Source organism: Macrobrachium nipponense, chromosome 4 (genome assembly GCF_015104395.2).
Source record: "Macrobrachium nipponense isolate FS-2020 chromosome 4, ASM1510439v2, whole genome shotgun sequence".
In the NCBI taxonomy this organism is placed as follows: domain Eukaryota; kingdom Metazoa; phylum Arthropoda; class Malacostraca; order Decapoda; family Palaemonidae; genus Macrobrachium; species Macrobrachium nipponense.
In genome coordinates, this window is record NC_061100.1 from 79,829,420 (window position 1) to 79,843,811 (window position 14,392).

The window sequence follows — 14,392 nt, forward strand, 5'->3', positions numbered from 1 at the left end:
CGCTCAACGTACCACCAGACACGGATCGGAATGTTGACGAGGTCTTGAATATTCTCCAGGAACACATCAAGAACCTGCGGAATGAAGCTCTACGACGCAGGGGCCTGCTCTCCTGCAAGCAGAGGGAAGGGGAAAGCTTCAGCAACTTCTACGTCCGACTGAAGCATGTAGCAGAGGAAATCGACGTCTGTCCTGGCCATTCTGCTGCGTGCTAGGAGACTCAGCTGAAGATGATGATCATCATGAGAGTCAGGGACGAGGAGCTCACTCAGAAACTCATTGCCCTGGACGCTGCAGCTTCATTGGCCACCATGGTTAACAAATGCCGCTCCTATGAGGCCACACGGACAGCCACTACCGCCATACGTGCCCCTCCTTCTAAATTGTGTGCCGTCTCCACGTATAAAAAAATCAAAGGACATGGCAACAGGGGTTCTCACTCGCTACCAACCCCTAACAAGGACACTTTATGCCCTTCCTGCACAAGGAAGCACAGCTCAACAGGAAAGTGCCTAGCCAGCGACAGTGTATGTGTAAACTGTGGCTGCAAAGGACACTGGCGCAGGACCCCAAAGTGCCTCGCCAACAAGGCCACATGCAGACACTGTGGCCGAGTGGGCCACTATGACAATTACTGCTGTCAGCAGATGAATGCCAATCAGGGCAGCCCGCCCAATGCCACACCCCCTTCTAGCAAGCCCTCTAACTGTCGCAAGGTCGAGACCCCTTCTTCATCAACTGACTCCTCACCACCACCTATATCCATCTCCCTCACCTACAGGGGTGAGACTTCGAAGTTAATGATGCTGCCTGACACAGGAGCTGATGTATCAGTGATGGGCCCCCAGCACTTAGAACTCCTTCATATTCCCAGGTCTGAGCTACAGCCTCCTGCCACATCAGTGACACTCACGGCAGATGGGTCAAAGATGACACTGGCTTTAGGAACCCTTAAGGCCACCTTGTCCTTGGCCAAACGGTCCTGCCTTGCTACGATTCAAGTCAACGAATGCATTCAGATGCCACTCCTGTCCTATGCGCTCTGCAAGGAGTTGGCCATCATCCCGCCAGGATTTCCACAGCCCATCCTACAGGCCACTCACGTTAATCGATGTAAGGAGCTACCCCTGCATGCTGACATGACCCCTGCTGAAGCCCGAGAATATTTCTTACAAACCTTTCAGGACGTACTCGTGTCAAAGGAAGACCTTAAAGCAGCTCCACTGAGGCCAATGGCAGGCCCTCCCATGAAAATCCACCTTAAGGAAGACGCGGTCCCTTTCGCCATCCACACCCCAAGGCAGATACCCTACGCTTTCTGTGAACCTGTCAAGAATGAACTAGACTCCATGGTACAACAGGGAATCATTAAGCCTTGTGGAGATGAGCCATTGGAATGGTGCCACCCTCTAGTCGTTGTCCCTAAGGCCAAGGGAGTTCGAATCATGGTGGATCTCACGAAGCTGAACGCACAAATCTCCCGTCCACCCCACCCTTCACCCACACCCTTAGCTGCTGTCCGCACTATCGACTCCACCGCCAAGTTCTCCACCACCGCGGATGCTCTACATGGCTACTGGCAGATGGAGCTAGCAGAAGAGGACCGCCACCTCACCACTTTCATTACGCCTTATGGATGCTTCCAGCATTGCCAGGGACCTATGGGTTTCGCTGCCACTGGTGATGCCTATTGTTACTGTGGTGACCTAGCTCTCCAAGGCATGAAGAAGTGTGTCAAGGTTGTTGATGACATTCTCATCTTCAATGAAGACCTACTGACACACTACCACAGGATCCATGAATACTCACTGCTGTCACAAAAATGGCATCACTCTCAACAAAGAAAAGTTCACAGTGGCAGAGACCAGAGTGAATTTCTGTGGCTTCACCCTTTCCGAAGAAGGAATTGCTGCTGACCCAGGACGAGTTGCTGCTCTGCAAGTCTTCCCTACACCATCCAACCTGACAGACTTACGTTCCTTCATGGGATTAGTAAACCAGTTGGCAGAGTTTACCCCAGATATCGCCCTGACTGCACAGCCCCTTCGACCACTCATGAGCCCCAAGCACTCTTTTCTTTGGACACCTAACCATGACCAGGCCTTCAAACGTGTGAAACAAGCACTTTCAAGCCTGCCTGTTCTTGCGTCTTTTGACCCAACCCTGCCGACTATTCTCCAGACCGATGCATCTCGCCTCTACGGGATATGCCACGCTCTCCTCCAGGACCATGGATCTGGACATCTCTGAGTAGTCCAGTGCGATCCCAATTTCTCGCAGATGCCGAAACGAGGTATGCAACGATTGAACTGGAGATGCTTGCAGTATCTTGGGCCCTCACAAAAAGCTGCTTATACCTCAAAGGACTGCCAACCTTCACCCTGCAAACTGACCATCGCCCATTGGTGCCCATCATCAACAGCTACACGCTAGACATGGTTGAAAACCCACGGCTCCAGCGAATGAAGGAGCGCATGTCGCAATACCAATTTACTGCAGTGTGGTGCGCCGGCAAGTCTCTATGCATCCCAGATGCACTTTCTCGTGCACCAGTCAGCTACCCCACCTCTGACCACCTCTGAGGATATGACTGGCTGTGCTGAGGTAACAGCACACGTCAGGTTCGTCATCAATGCTACAACAGCTTCCCAGGACAAGGATGCTCCAACCATTGACGCTGACTGGACCCTACAGGACATGTCGATAGCAGCACAGGCCGATCCCACCTATGTTCACCTTCGTGAGTGCATCAGTTCTGGGTTTCCCATGAACCGGTACGACCTACATGCATCCTTATCACCGTACTGGAAGCTGCGAGAAGCCCTCTCTACTGATGGCAACCTCATGCTCTATGGAGCCAGAATACTAGTTCCTGCAGCTCTACGTCACCACACACTTGCCAGACTCCATGATAGTCACCGTGGTGTCGAGGCTACCAAACGTCGGGCTCGACAAATGGTCTTCTGGCTTGAGATAGACTCGGACATCGCCAATACCGTCGCTGCCTGCGAGCCGTGCCAAGTCCTGCGTCCCAGCCAACAACAGGAGCCTCTCCACAACGACGACCATCCATCCAGGCCCTTTGAGTCGGTATCGGCGGACTTCTTCCACGTAGCTGGGAAGTCCTTTCTTGTAGTCGCCGACCGCCTCTCTGGCTGGCGTGTGGTTGTCCCTTGCAAGGGCGACACTACTGCGGCACTTCTGCTGCTACTTCAGAGAGGTGGGTGTTCCATTACGCCTGCGCACCAATGGAGGACCTCAGTTTACCAGCAAAGAATTTGCCGAGTCTAATGGACACGCTGAGGCCGCCGTCAAGGCTGTCAAGCACTTGATCCTCAAAACGGCCCCCACAGGAAATATTGACTGCGAGGATTTCAATCATGGTCTCCTTGAGTTAAGAAACACACCCAACCAGTCTGGTCGCTCTCCTGCCCAGGTACTGTATGGTCACCCTCTCCGTACATGTGTGCCTGCCCATCCTCAGTCATTCACAGAAGATTTGCAGGAAAAGGCCCATGACTGTGACCGCCAAGCCGCTGCCAGAGCTGCTCAGGTGCAGCGCAACTATGACGCCCACGCCCGCCCCCTGCCCAGGCTTAATGTGGGCCAACATGTCCGCATCCAGGACCCGACATCCCACCGATGGGATATAGTTGGGATTATCAGGGGTGGTGCACGATCACGTGAGTACGAGATCCGCCTCCCAAGCGGTCGAGTGCTACGTCGGAACCGTCGCTTCCTATATATATCCAGTTCCCAACTCTGATCTCCCTGTGGTCCCTAGCCCAGACATGGAAAAGTCATCAATTCCCTCCAAAGCCCCTCGCAGGTCTCCGAGATTAAACAGGCCTACATAGTGTACAAACCCACGTGCCACGTATGCAACTTGCTTTGTACATGCATATGTGATAAATTTACATCATGTAATTTGTTTAGTACGTTCAAAATACCTCTTTGAGCACAAAAGGGGGAGGGGAGGTGTGGAATAATGTATATTTTACTATTCAATGACTGTACTATTCATTTCCATGTATTTAATAAAACTGCCTATTGTGAACGCATCTGCATGTGTCGCCCTGTATGCACCCCGCACATGCGCATGATTATTCTTCCTGCTGCTCTTGGCGCGAACTGCACACCCTGCAGAGCCTCTGTATCTATTTACCTTTTGCTGCTTGGAATAAACAAATCTACGACTCGGGATATCATTTCTCCCATCCTGCAATCTTTCGTCTTCTAATGCAAGACATCACCACCTATCACCAAATACTACGCTGCCTGATTAACTAGGGGATGTTTAATATCATTATTAGCATCACAAGGGGAATTAATCACAGCATTGAACCAAACTTGGAGAGTGAGAATCTGAGCCCATGAATGGGGGGGGGGGGGGTTTGGCAGGAAGTCGCCTTGGAGGAATGAAATGAAATACAGACAAGAGGCAAAAACGATTCACTGAAATTACTCTCACAGTACCTGGAAACCTCTGGTCTTGTTGTCTTCTCATTTGCTGATCGATCTGTGCACTATGGTTGGTAAAAGAACATATGTGGGATCCCCAGAGGAAGCAGGGGAGCATAAGGGGGGAAGTGGTGTTCTGCAGGTGAGAGGCATTTAACTTCTAAGAACGAGCTGCTGTTGCCTCGTCCTTTTAAATCTCGGCCTAGTGATGCTCCACCTCCATTCATGAAGGGGTTTAATTTTTCTTGGATCTGGATTAAAATCCTGAACAATATATATATATATATATATATATATATATATATATATATATATATATATATATATATATATATATTTTGTATATCCCTGAGGAAAACGTGGCCCTTGCCAGACCTTCAGGAAAAATTCATATGTAAACTTCCAATTTTAGATTATATATATATATATATATATATATATCTATATATATATATATATATATATATTATATATATAGATATATATATATATATATACATATATTTATATATACATATATTTTATATTAACCAACAGAGAGAGAGAGAGAGAGAGAGAGAGAGAGATAGAGAGAGAGAGAGAGATTCATGGTAAAGATCATTGCCTTGTAACAAAGTCTTGTCGTGTATATATGTTTATACTGGCTTTATTTTCTTTCTTGTTTCAAGTGTATGGTGATTTGCTCTCTCTTTTGTACTGTACAACAGATGGTCTCTGTACAATCTATGGCGAAGGCAGTGAACTCTATGACCACGAAGTTTTCTTTGCTGACTCAAATATACCTGCAGTTGACAGTCTTGAAGAAATTGCTTTATATAAGCCAACTTATGCAAGTGAACACTTCCAAAAGTAAGTAAGCATGTAAATATTTACTGTCTTTTCACATAAGCATTTTGTCATACGATGATCATGCGCATGCTAGCTGACGTTCTCACACTGTATTTACCTGTGCATGGTACTGTCATGCAATATTGTACTTGCTTGTGCACTGAAGAAACTTGGAAATTTAGCAAAATGTGAAGGCCATACTCTGAGAAGCCTACAGGAAAGAGATGGGCTCATAAAGGCAAAACTAGACAAGCTCCTTTGCACATAATTTGCAGATGATTTTGACCCAAATCTGGGTTGATGTTTATTTCAGCTGAACAATGATCTTTTGTCAACTTACCTACAAATTCTAGCGTGAATGACTGAAGATATTGTGTGGATTGAGAGGGGCAATGTCCTCTTATAAACACTGAATTTCATATTGACATTATAGTTCTGCTTAAGCTCTGATCCTCGATAAGCTAATCAGACTCACTGAATGACAAGACTCAACTTTGAATGATGACTGAGCATTTTTTATTTTTCTGTATCTTTGTTCTGTAATTGTATAATTTAAATTTATGCGAATCTCATTGCTTTCCCTCGTAATCATTATTCTATAAACAGAGGATGCGAAGGACAATACCACAAGAGTTATAGCTTTATGGATATCAAGATTCTTTCCTTCTGCATCATCGTAGTTGCTACAATTCAAATTACCTTGGAAAGAGGGGTATTGAGATGAGAGGATCTCTAAGATAGACACCGTTTTGATCTTCTTGAAGGAGCTGGTGGAGATTTGCACAAATTGTATGCTTTCATGTCACGCTGTGGCCATATGCTAGTGCAACAGGAGGGGCACTGGGCTTTCCATTAGAAATTCTTTTCTTCAATTACTATAAAGACACCGGAGGAAAACGTGGGCCTAGCCAGACCTTCAGGAAAAAATCATATGTAAACTTTCAATTTAAGATCAATATATTTTGAAAACTTCTTTTCCTCACCAGCATCATTCTTTGTCTCAAGGGTAACAGTGAGTGACCTGCAAGATATCATTAGTGCCTCAGGTGTTCTTGTTTGGATATCCAGTATTGTAAAAGATGTTTGGTAGGCAATTTCATAACCAAAAACCAGAGACCTGAACCACTCCTCCCGTACCTGATCAACATTGAGAAGAGCAGAAGGCCATACAAGACGCTGCATAATGTCATTTAATGTCTATAGCTCCTAGGCCAGATGATAATCTTATTAGCTACCGAGAGAATAGTAAGATGTTGCACTTGATCCTAAAGAAACAACCCATGTCTGCCAAAGATTCCTTGAGAAAGAATAAAAGTAGCTACTAGTCCAAGTTCCCTAATTATGTATTAGAATGTCTATGACACCCACCTTGACGAGTCTTAACTATCTTCAGTGAGTCTCAGTATACAACCATGTCACCCAAATATGAGGGCCTTAAAACCACAGGGGCTCAAGCGCCACTGCCACCAAAAAAGTGTTATACATATAGGCAGAATCGCCAATTCTCCCTCTCTCTGGTTATGACATTTGCAACACTGGTATCCGCTGTCTTTATGGTCAAAATTACTGTACAAGCGTAGGAAATGACGAACTTATGTACATGTCCAGAGCTTTTGTCACACGAGGTAAGTGGTGCGGTGTTTATAAACTACAGAGGTTTATGTGCTGGCTGAGGAGTGAGCCAATGGGAGTGAGTGGTGATTACCATGTAGGGTCTCTCGCCCAATCAGAAAATTTCCGCATAAGAAGCATGTCTCAGCCACCAATCATCGCATGGCATACAAACCTCAAGTAAGAGTCTCAGCCAGTCTATCCAAAACAACATGTGGGCTTGGCAGTGATTGTTGCATAGGTAAGTGTGCAGTATTCTCACAGTAATTCCGCTATTTTTCTTAGAAACGCAGTTATTGTTGATAAACTTGTGGAGCATTTTTCTCATTTCAAAATAGTGGCTCTTGAGCCTCTGTGGTTTTAAGCCCCTCATATAAGGATCCACCCTCCTCAGATAACTCTTGCTCGTTTAGTAGCCCGAAACTGAGTTGACCATTGAAAGGAAAAATGGTTTTTGACTGTAAATTTGTGGAGGGGAAGAAATAGATAGGTAGCGTTGTGAGTTGTAACTCCTTTGAACCATAAGGTACTGATTAGTAGGAGAAAAAGGGCTATAGTAGTGAGTCCCACTCGAGAACTATGAATGGAAAGGAAGTGACTTTGAGTTCAAGGGAAAAAAGGGTGGTTTTTAATAGAAAAAAACCCTTTGTTGGCCAACTCACCATCTGCCCTGAGGGAGATGTGATTTATGTTTGTCCCTCTAGCAGAGCTGTAGACTGTGGTAGTGTTATGTTGGCTCTATGGCTCATATGTGCCCCCCAATGGAGGACTGTAGAGAGTGAGGGTGTTTGAAGGTGTAGTGTTTGCAGCTCTCCCTCATGGGTGGCTCTTCAAGATTTTTACCAGGGAGGGAGTGGGAGGCCAGGAAGATTTCATGTATTCCGAAGTTTTTGACGATGTGCGCAGTGATTTGCATCAGTGTCCACTTATTACTGGGGAGGCCATCTTCTGTCTTTGTTACAAGGACGTTGAGGAAGGGGAGCTGATCGTTGGTGCTTAACTTGACTATGTAGTTAAGCACGCTGCATTGCTGGATTGGTGATGCAGGGCTTCAACCTCATCCTCGGTGTCGACTTGTATGAAGATATTGTCGATATAACGGTCGTATTTGTGGGGGCACTGGCTCTGAGCAAAAATCCTCTCTTCCACAACGCCCATGTAGAAGTTGGCAAAGAGAACTCCCAGAGGTGAGCCCATAGCAACGTCATCCTTCTGATGGAACATCTGTCCTCGGTGGATGGAGAAGGGGGCTCTTTTCGTGCAGATGTCCAGCAAAGTATGCAGAGAGGCTTACTATACACTCACACTCAACATACACTCACACTCAATAACACTAAACACTCACTGAATAATCAACACTCACTAGGCACATACTATACACTAAAATGCTCCCTAAACACTCATAAAACACTAAACACTCAATAGATACTCACTATCTAAGTCTCTTCGCTTTTGCGAAAGACTTTTTTTTGTTTCTCCTTACGACTGTCATTCGTAAGTATTTCTGGTTCCTTCCATCTCCTTGTGATATCTTAGTAGAGGGGTTCTTCTTAACTAAAGGAGAGGATTCAAACAGATAAGTTGAACAGATATAACAACTTTATTCTGTAACTCCATACTAAGAGATGCAGATCGGTCGGGAGACCGATATGTTTGAATGCTGGCACGGAACTGCCATTCTAAAGCATCACGTCGATAGCGGAACATTAGCTATCTCAGCGATTCATATAAAAACATACGTAGTCCGCCGGCTCGGAAGTTACAAGTTTCCGGCGTAGGTTAACAGGTCAACCGCTTCCCATGGAAGTTGTTGTGCAAAGTTATCATTAATATAAAATGATGACAATGTACAGAGCTAAACCAGGCTACTGCAGACAGCGCATAGCGTAATCTAGATCTGCATTGGTCACGTAGGACCCTCCTAATGCCATGACCTCAGGTCATGGGTTTTTATTTACAGATACTGTAATATTAAATAATGTATTTATTACATTAGGCTCGGACTGCTACCTATTCAAGCCTTGAATAACAAAAGTTACTTTAAACATTGTTTCTTAGGAGCGTGCTCGTAACATATGTTTAGTTATAAACATAATAAGTGATTAAATGCATAAAAAGGTTCTGTTACATACCCTTTTTGACATATTCATAAACAAAGATAAATGCATGGAAAATCTAGATCCATGTCTGGTAATAATAATGATTAGGTACCCAAAAATAATAAAAAGGTAAAAATCAAAAGATTAACATGTATAGATGATTAATATGATCATAGGTAACCTGATTAAGAATAGTGGTTACTACATAGATTATAGCATGATCATGGATAATTGTTAAAGAGTACTTGTCACTCTTTGTAATAGATAAATATAATTGTACAATTGTATAATAGTATAATTGTGTACTTGTGCACAAATGCAATATATAGGGCTGATATATTTTATTAGGTGCCCGAAAAATACCTTTAGGAGTATATTAATGTATAATATTGGGCTATAATATTTTATTAGGTGCCCGGGAGATACTTTAACTGTTCAAATGCAAAGGCGTGAGTCTTTCTTGTCCTACATTTTTGCCAGCATACGGACCGCTTTTCACACACAACACAATTCCAGACAATTTCCCTAGGCACAAAATGAAGTGGCCAGTTTCAGGCGGCCCTAACTCAAACGACTTGAGTTTAACGGGTACGTCATCTAGACGGGACAATACGTTTCCTTGGAGATCCTTCTGTTTACGCCTCAGCCTACGCCAAGCAAAGATGTTGACGGCGATAACCAATATGGCCGTCACGCTGAACACGGCCAGCAGAATGTAGTAACGAAGATTTTCTCCACCTGCAGAAGTCGGTGACGCGTGGTTCATCTCAGCCAGTTGCGTCAAACGATGAGCCACCCGCGCGTTGTATGGGAGAGGTAGTGTTGGGATGATTGTAGACGCCCAAGTATAGCTCGCAAAATACGCCTTCTCACGTATTATCGTTTTGACCCCTCTGACGGTGTAGTTTGTAGATGTCCCCGTACAACCATCAGCTGCTACAAAGATAGGGGAATGGGCGGTGGTCCCATCCGGGCATACGACGTTGAATCCGGCTTTATCGTAACGGATCCAGGAACCATTATTCATCCTGTAATTGAATTTATTACTGTAAAAGGGATAAAGTTTCCCCAGACAACCTTCGCTTGTATGAGAGAGAGAGCCGTTTAGCACTATGCCTAACTCACATGAATCCGTTGATATAGGATAGAATTCAAAAGAGTCAGCTGTACAAATTTTATTATTCATGGCTTCTGAACAGTGAGTGAGTTTTCTCAAGTCTTTAATGACTGTAAATGATTTCCTATCAGAAGAAATCAGTACATGCCCCGTCAAATTGGAATTATTACTGGACTTGAGTTATTCGTCATGAAAGTAGGAAACGGTGCTATTTTGTATGATTGCCAAGCATCGGAAGAATCAAAAGGTATTGTGATCATAATTCTATAATTTTCAACGCTGACTGATATTAGGCTATAATAGAACTCTACTTTATGGGCGTCTAATAAAGGAATATAACCTAGTTTCTCCCGTCCGTTTTCCAAAGTTAACGTCAGATCTTTAATAGGCATGAGGTGTGGAGATAACACACCCTTTGTCGCTAACGTAATAGCTTCTACATAATCTTTTGATTTCTCAATAAAATGTGATATTTTCACACGGATATGATCTATTTTCGAACTATAGTAAGCTAATGTAGCCAGCAAATGTTGAACTTCCATGACCTGATCGATATTATTTGAATGTTCGTTTACGATACTCATTATTTGATTGATTGAAGATAACTGACTGCGAAGTTCGGACAAAGCTAATTCGGTTTTGTGTTGCAAAAACTCAATTCTTTTATTTTGATTATTTATCTTAAGGCGATTTGAAATTCCTAAGCCTAGATTCGCAACAGATCCTAAGATGTTTAGTCCAGCCAGAATAAGCGGGTTGCGGCGTTCGAGAGTATTGTGCCGCACAGACCACATCAGCAGGTCACGAGCAAGTTCCTCTGCCTCGGCGGTTTTATTTTGTATGTCATAAGACAACATTTCCGCGACGCTTAGGGTTTGAGCTAGCGAAATCTCTGAGTTAGCATGAAAATTACGTTCGTGCATTTCCTTAAGCGAAACAGCAAACCTCATCAGGTCATTCTTTAAGTTAAGGACGTCATCTTCAGGCAAAAATATAGCGTGCATATCTACTTCTATGACTATATTACTTGACACGATGAATACATCGTCTGTTCTCTCGATAATCGAGCCATGATTAAATTCTATTTCTTTCGCCCTAGCGCTCTTTCCATACAACAAAGATGTCTGAATACACAATATCACTCCTAACAATAACAGATTCATTTTGAAACCTGCAATGAGTAAAACATATGTAATAACTCGCGTAAAAGAATAGGTTTACATACAAATATGATTAATAGATATATATATATAAATTATTATACAAGTTTCATAAATACAACCATTTTTTCCCTCACTCCATCTACCTTTCATAGATTCTGATATGTGCCAATGGAACTATTCTCACATCAGTGGGTTTGGATACATTTTGAACCCTAAATCTATTGGCCGTTAAATTTTCTAAAATGTTAAACGGGCCTTCAAACTTAGGTGTCAGTTTATAATTTAAACCTTTACGTACGTATACTTGTATGTATACCTGATCGCCCACGGCATATGTTCTAGTTGGCTTAGCTATTTTATCATGATTTTTTTTCATTATTATTTGTGCTTCTTCTAGATTCTTACGAAGTATATTATATCGACTTATGCTTGCATCCATAACATCCTTTAGAGGATTTGATAAATTAGTTGTAGGCGTTAGTATGTGGAAAGGTGTTCTAGCCGGGATACCGTACAGTGCCTCGTGCGGTGCCATTTTAATAGACACATGATACGAGTGATTAAGTGTGCTTAGTACCGCAGGTATGGCAATGTCCCAGTTGGGGTCTGCCCCCCCTAAGGTGACCCTTAAAAATGTTTAAAACCTTACGATTTGCCCTTTCCACTAGCCCATTAGACTCTGGGTGATAGATCATGGTATTGATTTTCTTTATACAAAGGAATTCGCACAAGGAGTTAAGGAAATGATTATTGAACTCCCCGCCCGAGTCTGATATAATGGTGTGTGGAATTCCATGTTTACAAATGTAGCACTCGTAAAACTTTCTAGCGCACTCGACCGCGGTTTTTGTTTTTGTTCTGTATATCGAGTCAAAGCATCTATGATTACTAGGAGGTGCTTATTTCCTCTGTCTGACTCGTAAAATCTTGTTAATAAATCTAAATGTACTCTTTCAAAGGGTTGATTTGGCACGGGGTAAGCCCCTAGGCTGACAGGTGTCTTCGTGTGCCCTTTGTATTCTTGACAAGTGCGACAATTTGCTATGTGCTTTTTATATCTGTAAGCATCGTATGCCAATAAAATAAGGATTTGGCTTTCTGTGACATTAAGGAATAACCCGGGTGTCCATGCAGTGGATTTTCATGCAACCATTTTAAGACAGTGGGTATGAGTGAGATAGGTACCACCACCTGGTTGTTATTCAACTGTGGTGTGTTGCGGGTTTTCCTCGTCACGGATCTACACAGGATATTATCCTTGATGATATAATTCTGCTGCTTATGCTTTATGTATTCCTTTTCCTTCGGATTTCCGTTTAACGCAATGATGATTTTTTCTATTTGCGGATCTTTTCTTTGTTCTGTCTGTAATAGTTCAGCACTCCAGCCCAGATCTTCCTGTTCAGATATAGTTTTAACAATGGGCGTGGAGGTTGAGATATCTATTAATTCAGCTAATGGCTCGGTACAAGATGAAGAGGGGTTGCGTGATAATGCGTCAGCAATGATATTTGCTTTCCCAGGTAAATACCCGATCCTCGCGCCAAAGTCCTGGATGATCATGTGCCACCGAGTTCGCTTAGGGCTGTGACTAAAGCCTTTAAAGAAGTCGGTTAGGGGCTTATGATCAGTGAGAACCTTGACGGGATAACCGTATATTATGAATTTAAAATGCACGAGTGAATTAACAATAGCGAGCCCTTCCTTGTCTATTACTGCATATCTACTTTCGGAAGGTCTCAGTTTACGTGAATAAAAAGCTATAGGGAAAAACTGTTTATCATATTGTTGAAGCAATACCCCACCTACTCCTAGGTCTGAGGCGTCTGTTGCTATGAAGAATTCCTTACCGAAGTCAGGAAATTTCAAGATAGGAGAACTCACAGAGTTCATCCTTCAATTTATCGAACGCCTGTTGATGAATTTCAGACCATATGAAATCTACTCGCCCTTTTTTATAAGATCGGTTAGGGGAGCGGCTATTATGGAGTAGTTTCTAATAAACCTCCTGTAGTATCCGCTACATCCTAAAAATTGCTGTATTCCCTTGACGTTAGTAGGTATCGGAAAGTTACGGATAGCCGATACCTTATCATGGACTACTTTAAGACCTTCACTAGAAACCGTGAAACCTAAATAGACTAGTTCTGTTTAAAAAAATTCACACTTACTTATCTTTACCCTTAAATTATGCTGCCTTAGTCTTTGTAGCACTAACTCTAATTTACGTAGATGTTCTTCTAATGTGTTGGAAAAGATTACTAGGTCGTCCATGTAGGCATGTAGGATATCTCCTAACAAGTCTCCAAACACAATGTTTATCGTACGAGTAAAAGTTATGGGAGCACAACGTAAACCAAAAGGCATACGCAAAAATTCATAATGTCCCCTGGCTGTGCTGAAGGCAAAAGGGATTCATCCGCAACTGATTGAGCGTGATTTATCTCAGCTACGGTAAGAATGCGATGTTTATAAACTTCTGCATCCAAGATATGTTGATTTTTGTGGATTACTAAAGTAGTATTCAAATGATTACAGACTTCGATGTGACATTGTTGTTGTGAGCCGACTGTATAAATGGCTTGTGTGACGGATAATCCGTGTGTTTTCAGAGTTTCGGAAAGGATTAACGTTTCAGATCCTGGCAAGGTTCTCTTTACACGCACTAATATATTCGAAGTTACGTTAGGCTCGAGAGTTTGCGTGCAAGCTGATATTACGGGCGAGCGAGAGTTCTGTTGGGTTGCATGTATTATTTCTTGGTTCATGAGACAGGTGATTGGTTCTTTAATGTAAGTGACAACTCTGTCTGTCTCTTTATTATCTAAAACTGATTTTAGGGTATTAGAAGACTCATAGAATTTCCCTTTGATATACACGCCGTGTTTTGCAGGTGCTAAGATAATATTTTGAGTGCCCATAGACGGGTATCCGATAATTACTGCGGGATACATATTAATGTTTTGTACAACGATAAAGGTATCGGCAAACGTGCGCTTACCGACCTTGTACTGTACATGAGTTACTCCTACCACATTTAATTCATTATTCCCTATGCCTGAGAGTCTTATTCCGGACTTCTCTATAGGGAAATTTGAAAAGAGTAATTGATG

At 43.1% G+C, this 14,392-nt stretch overlaps 1 protein-coding gene across 1 annotated transcript; it reads left to right on the forward strand.

The window, feature by feature from the left end:
• Positions 1 to 230: 230 nt before the first annotated feature.
• On the forward strand, positions 231 to 2,582 carry LOC135211412 (uncharacterized). The gene is made up of 2 exons (XM_064244723.1): positions 231 to 1,869; positions 2,182 to 2,582. Exons 1-2 carry the CDS (start codon positions 231 to 233, stop codon positions 2,580 to 2,582), a joined length of 2,040 nt encoding a protein of 679 aa, XP_064100793.1.
• The last annotated feature ends 11,810 nt before the right edge of the window (positions 2,583 to 14,392 follow it).